The sequence below is a fragment of the Solanum pennellii genome, chromosome 4 (assembly GCF_001406875.1).
Source record: "Solanum pennellii chromosome 4, SPENNV200".
NCBI lineage: Eukaryota > Viridiplantae > Streptophyta > Magnoliopsida > Solanales > Solanaceae > Solanum > Solanum pennellii.
The window spans coordinates 59717919-59729188 of record NC_028640.1 but is presented as its reverse complement, the minus strand read 5'-3'; the positions used below and the strand labels follow the sequence as shown (position 1 = coordinate 59729188).

The 11270-nt window shown below is 42.0% G+C and overlaps 2 protein-coding genes across 2 annotated transcripts; both read right to left on the bottom strand.

Annotated features, from left to right (window-relative positions):
• Positions 1-3914: 3914 nt before the first annotated feature.
• On the bottom strand, positions 3915-8826 carry LOC107016843. The gene is given in 4 exon segments (XM_027916602.1): positions 3915-5688; positions 5690-7354; positions 7541-7714; positions 7790-8826. Coding segments are annotated over 4 exon segments (4650 nt in total).
• Positions 8827-9731: 905 nt separating this feature from the next.
• On the bottom strand, positions 9732-10748 carry LOC107016842. Its single transcript, XM_015217184.1, has 2 exons — positions 10009-10748; positions 9732-9942 (listed from the first exon to the last, which is right to left on the bottom strand). Exons 1-2 carry the CDS (start codon positions 10746-10748, stop codon positions 9732-9734), a joined length of 951 nt encoding a protein of 316 aa, XP_015072670.1.
• Between the last annotated feature and the right edge of the window lie 522 nt (positions 10749-11270).

Below are 11270 nucleotides of genomic sequence, written 5' to 3'. Positions count from 1 at the left end.
CCATTTGCGAGAGCGACGAGATGGAGGCAAAGAGGAGAAGTGAGCGATGGGAGAGGAGGGAGGTTGGCGGCTTGGAAAAGGGAGAGAGAAGAGGGAAACAGAAGAACAATAAGAGGGAAAGAGAGGGGAGCGGCTGAAAAGAGAGAAGGGAGGAGAAGGGGAGGAAGAGAACGAGTTGGAGAGAGGGAGAAGGGGAGGAAGGAGGGGAGAAAACAGAGGAGAGAGAGATGGTCGTTTGCCTCCTCTTTGCAGCTGCTGGCCGGGCGCAGGGGTTCTCGCCGGCGACTGCTGCTGACTCCTCGCCGGTCACGGCTGCTGATGCTGCTCGCCATGGCTACTGGTTGTTGCTTGTCGCCTGGCAGCTCGCCGGTGGAGCTGCTCGCTGCCAGAGAAAAGAGAGAAGGGAGGAGAAGAGGGAGGAGAAGGAGGAGGAGGAGCGACGGGAGAAGGGAGGAAGAGAGAGGAGGGCTGGCGGCTGCCAAGGAGAGGGAGGGAGAAGAGAGTTGGAATTTTAGGTTTTGGGGTCTTTTGGTGTTGAGAAAATAAGAGATTTAATCACAACCGTTGATCTAATTTGAAATGAAGGGCTAGGATTCGATTAATAAAATAGATGGATGAGATTAAAAGATGAGATGTATTGAAATCAGATTGGATTGAATATGGAATGGCTACAATTGGAATTAAAATGGCTAGAATTGAAATGAAAGAGAGGCTATGATTGTAATAAAAATTTAATTGGAGTAGCTAGAATTGAAAGAAATTATGATAGAATAGGCTAGAATTTAAAATTTAAGGAAAGTGTAGGAATTACTATTTAATTAAATTACTACATATATTAAAATTTTTATATAATTGAAAATAATTTAAATTTATTCATTTGAAACTCATTAAAAAAATTTAAAATATAATAATATTTATAATAATTTTATAAAGTAAACGATACTAAAATATATAAATTTTTGAGAAAAATCTATTAAAACTTCAAAACTTTAAGTAAATTTTAAAATACGTATTTAGTCGAATATAATCCAAAAAATGGTTAAAGGTCGGTCAAAATTGGGTGTCAACAGCTGCCCCTTGGTTGATTGAGAATGAAGAATGAATTGTCAGGCAACCAACGTTGACTTAGTAGCCGATTTTGTTCGACCGACGACAGATGTCAATGGATCAATTGAAGCGAAGTAGAGTTGCAAAAAAGGGTACGACCGAGACTTTGGTTTTAAGTCGCCTACATATCTCTGGTTATACGAGAATCAGGTCGTGTGTAGTTCTAGATTCAAGAGCAAATGAAACTCTTAAAAAATGAAAGAGCGCTAAGGTATTTGAAATACACGATATCGGCTTGAATGGATAAGAATAGAGTAGCGAAAAAAAAGATATTGAGAGGCTAGAAGAGCGTGATAGAGAAGCAGCATGATAGAGTGAGGATATCAGCATTTGAGCAAGGGTTCGGAGTATGAAAATCGAAGAATTGATAGGGTCTTCATTGTGATAGATGATAACATGATAATTGTAATCAAGGGTGATCGATCATATCTGCAAATTCTAGATAAAATATTAGCTTATAAATAGATAAAGTATTGACCAATAATAATAAAATATGAGTTCTAAATAGACAAGAGGCGATAAAAAGCGTATCTGTTTGAGACGTAGTGCAAGCCTTGATAGTCTTTAACTTCTTGAAGGATTGAAACCCATCTCTGAAGAATAACGTCAAACTCCAATAGATTTGATACGATAAAGATATAATAATATAAGAAAAATGTTGGTTGTAAGGGGAGTCTAAACGTCATTTTAAGGCGGACGAGCCTTAGTGTCATTTTAAGGCGGACGGCCTATATATATTATAAAGCGGACGAACATAAATGTCCTATGAGGCGGACAAGCCTAAGTGTCCTTTTAAGGGTGGACGGCCTAAATGTCCTATAAGATGGACACCTAAGTGTCGTTTTAAGGCGGACAAGCCTAAATGTCCTATTGTAAGGCGGAAAAGCCTAAATGTCGCTTTGTAAGGCGGACGAGCCTAGATGTCGCGTTGTAAGGCGGACGAGCCTAGATGTCGCATTGTAAGGCGGACGAGCCTAGATGTCGCATTGTAAGGCGGACGGGCCTAGATAAAGAGACAGTAGGTCACAATGGCGAGTTGAATCCGAAGATGGTAGCCTGAATGATAGATGAGTGGCGAAACGATAGTGTGAGTAGTCGAGAATTTGTCGGAGCCTTTGTTTGTAAGCAAGTGAACAGCCGTTCAAAAGGAGACTTTGTCTGTGATCTGCACATCTGTAACTTGTAATATAGCTTAAATAGAGTAGTTAGAACATATAAGCGGTAAATGTAAACATGATGCAATTCCTATGTTGACCATGAATGTTTGCCTTAAGATCGTGAAAAAATGACGTCTTAGGCTATGATGTCTAGGGCCATGATATGCAAAGTGTATCCTCAGGTCATTAAAATGTTGTCTGTAGGCCATGAAAATGACGCCTTTAGACTATGACACCTTCGGATCATGATAGACATAAATTAAACCCTTAGGCCATGATATGATGTCTGCAGGCCATGATGATGATGCCCCTTAGACTATGACGCCTTAGGAACATGATATGCATAAAATAAGTCCTCAGGCCATGACATGAAGTCCACAGGCCATGAAAGATGATGCCTTTGGAGAATGACGCCTTTGGAATATAAGTTATGAGTAAAGAGAGCGTATCTGTTTTTGGCATCTGTTGATACTTATGACTTGATTTGATTCGGCTACGTGTAAACTTAGAGCATGATGCAATCTTAGGCTTATGCAAACTTCGGGCACAATGCAGTCTCGGGCATAATGCGGTGATGCATTTCTTCGGGCACATGCAGTATCGAGCACATGCAATGATGCATTTCTTCGGGCACATGCAGTATCGAGCACATGTAATAATGGATTTTTTCGGGAACATGCAATATCGGGCACATGCAATGATGCATTTCTTCGAGCATAAGTCAATCTTGGGCACATGCGATGATGTATTTCTTCGGGCACATCCAATGTTGGGCACATGCAATGATGCATTTCTTCCGGCACAATGTAATATCGAACACATGCAATGATGCATTTCTTCGGGCACATGTAATATCGAGCACATGCAATGATGCATTTCTTCGGGCACATGCAATATCGAGCACATGAAATGATGCATTTCTGCAATCTCGGGCATAATATAATGATGTAGTTCTTCGAGCATAATGCGATATCAGGCGTAGGTGCAAATGATCCAATATCAGGCAGAATGTAAGTTGCCAGCACAGCAGTTGCTTGAGGGCGTACAGTAGCTTGGGCGTCTGCCTTACTAGAAGGGTCGAGTGTCATTTGTCGGGCTCAAATGTGGTAATGTTGATTGTTGAAGTTGCCTTTGTATATGTACCTGTATTTTCTACATTCAAAGAAAAATAGTTAGTTTAAAGGGGGAAGGTTGATCTGTATCAATGATTTGGCGCAGCGTGCTCTTTTGGCTCGCCATCCCCACCTCTTCGAGCGTCTGTTTTTCATAAAAAGGGGGAAAAAACTTTTAAAGGTTTTGAAATTATCATTTAGTAAAAGCTGATGTCGAATCTGACCATGGCATAGGTTGAGACTTTACAACGTCTGACTCAAAAGTAGAGCTATCATTTGATCTTCGTTGTAAGCTGACTGCTTGGCGAAATTTTTTAGTTTACTCAAAAATCTGCCCCAGTATGTAGATGTGCCAAGAGAAATCTTGATGGAATTTTTGAGATCCTCTCAAAAATTCTGCCCCAGTTATCAATAGAAAAGGGGGAATGAAAGTTTTATTTATAATAAGACCGAACCGCATAGGAGCGCCTACGTATCCCCTCTTAAACGGGAATCAGGTCTGACGTAGTTCCAGTTACAAAAGAGCATGAATCAATCTCTAGATGTAATATTTTTTCACAGAATCTGAATTGATAGGTTTTGGCCAAACTTCTCCATCCATTTCTGCAAGTATGAGGGCTCCGCCTGTCAGTACTCGAGAGACTATGTACGGAACTTGCCAGTTTGGTGAAAATTTACCCTTTGCCTCGTCTTGATTTGGGAAAATCCGCTTCAAAACCAGTTGCCCAGGTGAGAAATGTCTGCGTTTAACCTTCTTGTTGAAAGCTCTGGCCATTCTATTTTGATAGAGCTGGCCATGACAAATGGCGTTAATTCTTCTTCCATCTATTAATGCCAAATTCTCTGCCCGACCTTGTATCCAGTCAGCATCACTCAACTTTGCTTCTTGGATGATCCTTAGGGAAGGTATCTCTACTTCGGCGGGTATCACAGCTTCAGTGCCGTATACTAAGAAGTAAGGTGTGGCCCCTGTGGAAGTTCTGATTGTGGTATGATACCCCAGCAATGCGAAAGGTAGCTTTTCCTGCCAGTGTTTGTGATTATCGATCATCTTGCGCAATATCCTTTTGATGTTTTTGTTTGCTGCCTCAACAGCCCCGTTCATCTGTGGCCTGTATGCTGTAGAGTTTCGATGACTGATCTTGAACTTCTCACACATTTATCTCATTAGGTCACTGTTTAGGTTGGTGCCGTTGTCGGTGATGATTGACTCAGGAATTACAAACCTACAAATAATGTTATTTTTGACAAAGTCATCCACAACTTTCTTTGTCACTGATTTATTGGAGGTGGCCTCAACCCACTTGGTGAAATAGTCAATTGCGACAAGAATGAATCTGTGCCCGTTGGATGCTGTTGGCTCGATTGGACCAATGACATCCATGCCCCATGCTGCGAACGGCCAAGGTGAACTAGTGACATGGAGTTTGTTGGGGGGTACTCGAATCATATCTGCGTGAGTCTGACATTGACGGCATTTCTAGACGTAGCGAATGCAGTCTGTCTCCATAGTTAGCCAATAATATCCTGATCTCAGAATCTTCTTTGCTAATGTAAAACCGTTCATGTGAGGGCCACAGGTGCCTGCATGTATCTCTTCGACCAGCCTGCGAGCCTCTCTTGCTTCGACGCATCTTAGCAGCCCCAAATCGGGAGTTCTCCTATAGAGGATTTCCCCACTTAAAAAGAATTGGGTTGCTAACCTTCGAATTGTACGCTTTTGTACATTTGTTGCATCTTCTGTGTATTCACCACTCTTCAAATATCCTCTAATGTCATTGTACCAGGGCTTTCCATCAGGCTCTTCCTCAACATGGAAACAATAAGCTGGTTGTTCATGTATGTGAATGTGAATAGGATCGATGTAATTGTGATCAGGGTGTCGAATCATAGAAGACAGAGTAGCTAAGGCGTCTGCGAATTCATTTTGGACCCTTGGTACATGTCTGAATTCTGTTTTGACAAACCTTTTACATAGCCTATGCACGCAATCCAAATATGGCAACAACTTTCGATTTTTTGTTGCCCAATCACCTCGAACCTGATGGATCAATAGATCTGAATCCCCTATTATTAGCTTTTCCTGGACATCCAAGTCAATCGCCCGTCGGAGACCTAGTATGCAGGCTTCGTATTCGGCCATATTATTTGAGCAAAGGAATCTGAGTTTTGCTGATACTGGATAATGTTGCCCGGTGGGTGAGATCAAAACAGCCCCGATGCCGGATCCATTCAGATTTTTAGCTCCATCAAAGAACATTCTCCATCCATCATATTCTTCAGAAATGTCCTCTCCCACAAAGGCTACCTCTATCTGGGAAGTAGGTCTTCAACGGCCTGTAATCATCGTCCACGGGATTCTCTGCCATGTGGTCTGCTAATGCCTGTGCTTTCACTGCTTCTTGCGTGACATACACTATGTCAAACTCGCTCAACAATATCTGCCATTTTGCCAGTTTACCTTTGGGCATGGGCTTTTGAAAGATATACTTCAAAGGATCCATCTTTGAAATCAGATAAGTAGTGTGCGATGAGAGGTAATGTCGTAACTTTTGGGAGACCCATGTTAGAGCACAACAGGTACGCTCTAATAGAGAGTATCGGGCTTCGCACGATGTGAACTTCTTGCTCATATAATATATTGCCTTCTCCTTCCTCCCTGTTTCATTGTGCTGTCCCAAGATGCAACTGAAAGCATTATCCAATACTGAAATATACAAAAGTAATGGTCTACCTGACTCTGGTGGAACCAATACAGGAGGATTGGATAGATAGTCTTTGATCTTGTCAAATGCCTGTTGACATTCGCTTGTCCATTTCACCGCAGCATCCTTTTTTAACAGCATGAAGATAGGTTCACAGATGACAATAAACTGAGCGATGAAACGACTAATGTAGTTAAGTCGCCCTAAGAAACTCATTACCTCCTTCTTGCTCTTTGGCAGGGGAAGGTCACGAATGGATTTGATCTTTGATGGGTCCAATTCTATACCTCGACGACTGACAATGAAACCTAAAAGCTTTCCAGCAGGTACACCAAAGACGCATTTTGCCGGATTCAGTTTCAAATTGTACTTGCGTAGCCTGGCAAAGAATTTCCGTAAGTCCTCCAGATGATTTGAACTTTCCTTTGATTTGATGATGACATCATCCACATAAACTTCAATTTCCTTATGGATCATGTCATGAAACAAAGTAGTCATTGCTATCATGTACGTAGCCTCAGTGTTCTTTAATCCAAAAGGCATCACCTTGTAGTTATAGACGCCCCACGGCGTGATGAAGGCAGTTTTCTCAGCGTCGTCTTTGTGCATCTCAATTTGATGATAGCCGGCAAAGCAATCCACAAATGACTGAGTTTCGTGCTTAGCACAATTGTCAATCAGTATGTGTATGTTTGGTAAGGGAAAGTTATCTTTAGGGCTAGCTTTATTGAGATCTCGGTAATCCACGCAAACTCTGACCTTGCCGTCTTTCTTGGGCACTGGAACGACATTTGCAAGCCAAGTTGGGTATTCTGTCACTTGGAGTATCCCAACATCTAATTGTTTTGATACTTCTTCTTTGATTTTCAGACTCATCTCGGGCTTGTATTTTCTCAGCTTCTGTTTTATCGGAGGACATGCTGGATCAGTGGGCAGTCGATGTGCTACGATTGAAGTACTTAGCCCTGTCATGTCTGCGTAGGACCACGCAAAAATATCCTTATTCTCTATGAGAAACTCGGTATACTCTTTCTTGTCTTCTTTTGTCATATGGATGCTTACTCGGGTTTCTTGTATCACCTCTGCATTTCCCAAATTCACCATTTCTGTCTCTACCAAGTTTGGATTGGGTTTTTCCTCTAATTCTTCAACCCTTTTGATTAACTCCTTGGGAACCTCACTGTCTTCGACTTCTTCTAAGTCATTAATGTTAAGTTGAGCAGTCTCATTGTATGCTATAGTCTCAGATTCGACATTTTTATAGTGAATTTGGCTGGTGAGAAAAAAAAATAGCGAACAATTAAATATAAGGCAAAAATGGGAAAAGAACTTTATTGATAAAAATTTGAAAATTTCATAAGTTCTCATTTGAAAGCAATACAGGGGATGGGAATTAAAACGTTTATTAAAATCTTTTTATTTGAATTAAAACTTGATAAAAAACATCTTCCAAGGCTACCCAGATGCTCGACGAGGTCTGGATGGAGTCGAGGTCCACTTGCTGACGCTGATCTTTGCTTCCTTGCTTCCACTAGGGCCCCCTTTCCCTTCCTCGTTGATCACGACGTTGCAAACTTTCCCCTCTTCTTTGGTTAGCGACAACCCGTTCAAGTCGTCTGAGATCTCATCAATACTGCCTCACATGAAACCTGCTGATCGAAATGATTGATGCAATGGCGGTATGGGTTTCTTTAGTGGATAGTAGTACCCCTCTCTAGGTGGTTGCCAATCGAGCCATTCTTCGGTAGTGTACTTATATCCCAAGCCAAAAGTGGTGGAATGTCGAACAGGCTGTATAGGTTCGACTATCCATTGCAATTCAGCCCCCAAACCTTTCCCAAGCTCGAAACCGAACCAGGCCATCATATCTATGATTTTTTGGCTGAACCAAGGTTGCAACTCGATATTACCAACAAGCTCCACGGTATGGTACATTTCACCATCCATATTCTCTCTTCCTTCAATCGTGTATACAGGATGCCCTTTTTTTCCATGGACTACAACCTCTTCGTAATCCCATTCAAACTTCAAGCATTGGTGAAGAGTAGATGGGACCGCTCCAGCCATATGAATCCATGGGCGTCCCAACAATAAGTTGTATGATGAAGGGATGTCCAAGATTTGGAAATCTATGGGGAAAGTGACAGGACCAATGAGCATGTCCAAGGTTATCTCCCCAATAGTGCCTCTCTGAGAGCCGTCAAATGCCCTCACATTCATCTTCCATGTCTGAATTTTTGCACTATCCACACCCAGCCTTGTCAGTGTACTCAGAGGGCAAATGTTTAAACCTGAACCTGCATCAACTAATGCTTTGTTTATCACCTTATCCTGATACTGAACCGAAATGTACAGAGCTTTATTATGGGTTGTTCCTTCGAGTGGCAGCTCATCCTTGTGAAAAGATATTTTGTAGGCCTCAAAGACCTGCCCCACCATTTGGGATACCTCTCCATGAGTGATGTTAGATGGGACATAAGCTTCACCAAGGATCTTCAGAAGGGCATTTCGATGAGTTTCGGAAGATTGCAGTAATGCCAGAATTGATATTTGGGATGGAGTTTTACTCAGCTGCTCAATGACAGAGTATTCTTTAGCTTGAACCTTTTTCCAAATACCCTGATCTTCAAGCTCTAAGACTGGTGCTTTGGATTTGCTAGAGCTTCCCTGAACCAAATTTTCAGAAGTGTAAATTCTTCCAGATCTGGTGACACCTGTTGCAACATCTGTCTCTTCCACATTCATTTCTCTTTTGTTGTAATCCCAAGGTACATCATGTGTATCACATTGTATTGGGGAGGATGCCCTATAGATAGTGAATGATGGTCTGGGTGAGCAACTTCTACTTCAAACGGGGCGAGTCCTTGCACTATTAGTGGTGCTTGGGCAGTGGTAGACATGGCTTCTTCTGTTTCGAGGGCCCAGATAGATTCTTCCCAATCCTAGACATCACCAGCTTCCACCATGTTGACTTTATGGTTAGGAAGAGGATTATTCGCAACATTCGGTGTAGGATCCTTGAGTTGGATGGTTTTTGTATCAATCAACATGTGAACCTTATCCTTAAGGGCTCTGCAAACTTCGGTGGTGTGACCCTTCATCCCAGAATGGTAGGCGCAGACCTTGATAGGGTCGTACCATTTTGCGCGAACATCCACAGGTAATGCAGGAATTGGGGAGACGTACCCAGCCTGTTTCAGCCTTTCATAAAGTTGTGTTATGGGTTCAGCCAAAGGGGTATAAATTTTTGTAGGTATTCTATCATATGGAGGTCTACTTCGATAATTTGGTGTTTGAGTGGGTGGTGGAGTTTGGAAGTGTGTTGATTGAACATTATAGACAGGATATGAGGCATGCAAATATTGAGGGGGAGCGTTTTGGTAATATATTGGCATGGGTTGGGGAGATATAGGGGGTGGAGCTAAGGGATGTTGAGGGTATGGGGATGGTGGTGGGTTTATTGTCTTGTGCCTCAAAGGGGTCTTAGTTCCATGAGCCATCATTACAGAACCTGTTTTCTTTCGACTTTCTGTCATTCCACCAGATTGCAGAGCCTTATTGGTTGCTTGTAATGCCTCCAAGTTGATGATAGTCCCATTCTTTATGCCCACTTTAATTCTTTCGCCTAGTTTGATGATTTCAGCGAAACTCTATTCAGCCACTAGCATCATTCGGTCATAGTATTGTGGTTCTTGGGAACGGATGAAGTAGTCTTTCATTTGAGATTCCTCCATAGGGGGTCTGGCCCTAGCCGCTTCAGACCTCCATCTTATGGCATATTCTCTGAAGGATTCACTCGGTTTCTTCTTCAAATTTTGAATGTAAAACCAATCAGGTGCATTTTCAATATTAAAACCAAACCTATTCATGAAATCAGTTGCCATGTCAACCCATTCTACCCATTTCCGCTATTCTTGCTCAATATACCATGATAGGGCCTCCCCAGTAAGACTCCTCGTAAACAACTTCATGAGTATCCTCTCATCTCTTCCCACCTCTACAAGTTTGTCACAATACATTCGTAGGTGGGCTTTGGGATCCCCAATGCCATTGAACATCTCAAATTTTGGAAGCTTGTATCCTTCGGGCAGTTCTACATCAGGGTGCATGCACAGATCCTCATAGCTCAATCCTCCTAACTTCTTGTTTCCTTCAACATGTTGTACCCTGTTGGTCAAGTTGTCTAATCTCTCAGTCAGGTTTTTTATTAGGATGTCTTTTTGATGGGACTCTGATTCATGGAGGTCATGGGTCAGAGGGGCAGTTTCCACGTATATTGGATTGAGGTTGTTGTTTCCAAGAGTAAATGGGATATTTGCGTTTGGGGTTGTTTTTGGGAAGGTTGGTTTGGTTTGTTGGTAATAGTGGTGAAATGGAACTTGGGTATTTTGGGCGTGGGGTGGTGGAAAGGTATTTGGACGGGTGGGTTCAGGTCGGGATATATTTATTGGAGGATTGTTTGGCATGGTTGTTTGGTTAGGAGGATTGTCTATGTTTTCTCCAAATTGGGTTCCAAGAGAGATAGACAACTTGGCCAAATCACGCATGTGGGCTACCTCTTCTTCCAATTGTGAAATCTTGCGCTCAAGTCTTAGGACAAGATTATTTTGAAGTTGTCCTCCCTCAGAAGCTTCTACCCTTTCATTGGTGCTGTTGTCGTCAACCATTTTACCTTTGTCTTTGGAGCTTGATCTTTGAGAAAAAGGAGAAGGGGGGGGTCCCTTTTGATCGTGTGTGTGCCACGATGAAGGACAGATCAACCTTGGGAAATGGGAAAACAATAGAATCAACAGAAAAGAGTTAGGGGTTAGGATAATATCATAATATCAACACGTTGTTTTGAGATAAACGCCTTAAATGCACGGAACCTCGTTGAGCCAGAGGTAGGCCTAAGCGACACATACGTGATGCATAATAATTAATTCAAGCCTTATTTGCCAATTTGGAGTTTAGAGTGAGACAATAAAACGACTTTCAATTATTGAAATAATTTCTATTTATTACATCAATCTAGAGATAACTAAAGGGCTAGGGATAACACATGGGGAATAAAGAGAAATAAATAAAAAAACTTTAATTATGTTGCTCTCCAATGTTAGGCACAATCTGCTTCCTCATTTCTGGGGTAATGTCATAATCGGTGTTGAGGAGGTTGCGAGCCCATCTTCTCTCTTTTTCATCGCCAAAAC

Bases quoted from the DNA above. Each gene is read 5' to 3' on its own strand.
- LOC107016842 (XM_015217184.1), bottom strand. From the start codon at position 10,748: ATGGTTGACGACAACAGCACCAATGAAAGGGTAGAAGCTTCTGAGGGA. The intron at 9,943-10,008 runs GTATATTGAGCA...TTTCATGAATAG, and splicing joins ACTGGGGAGGCCCTATCATG to GTTTGGTTTTAATATTGAAA.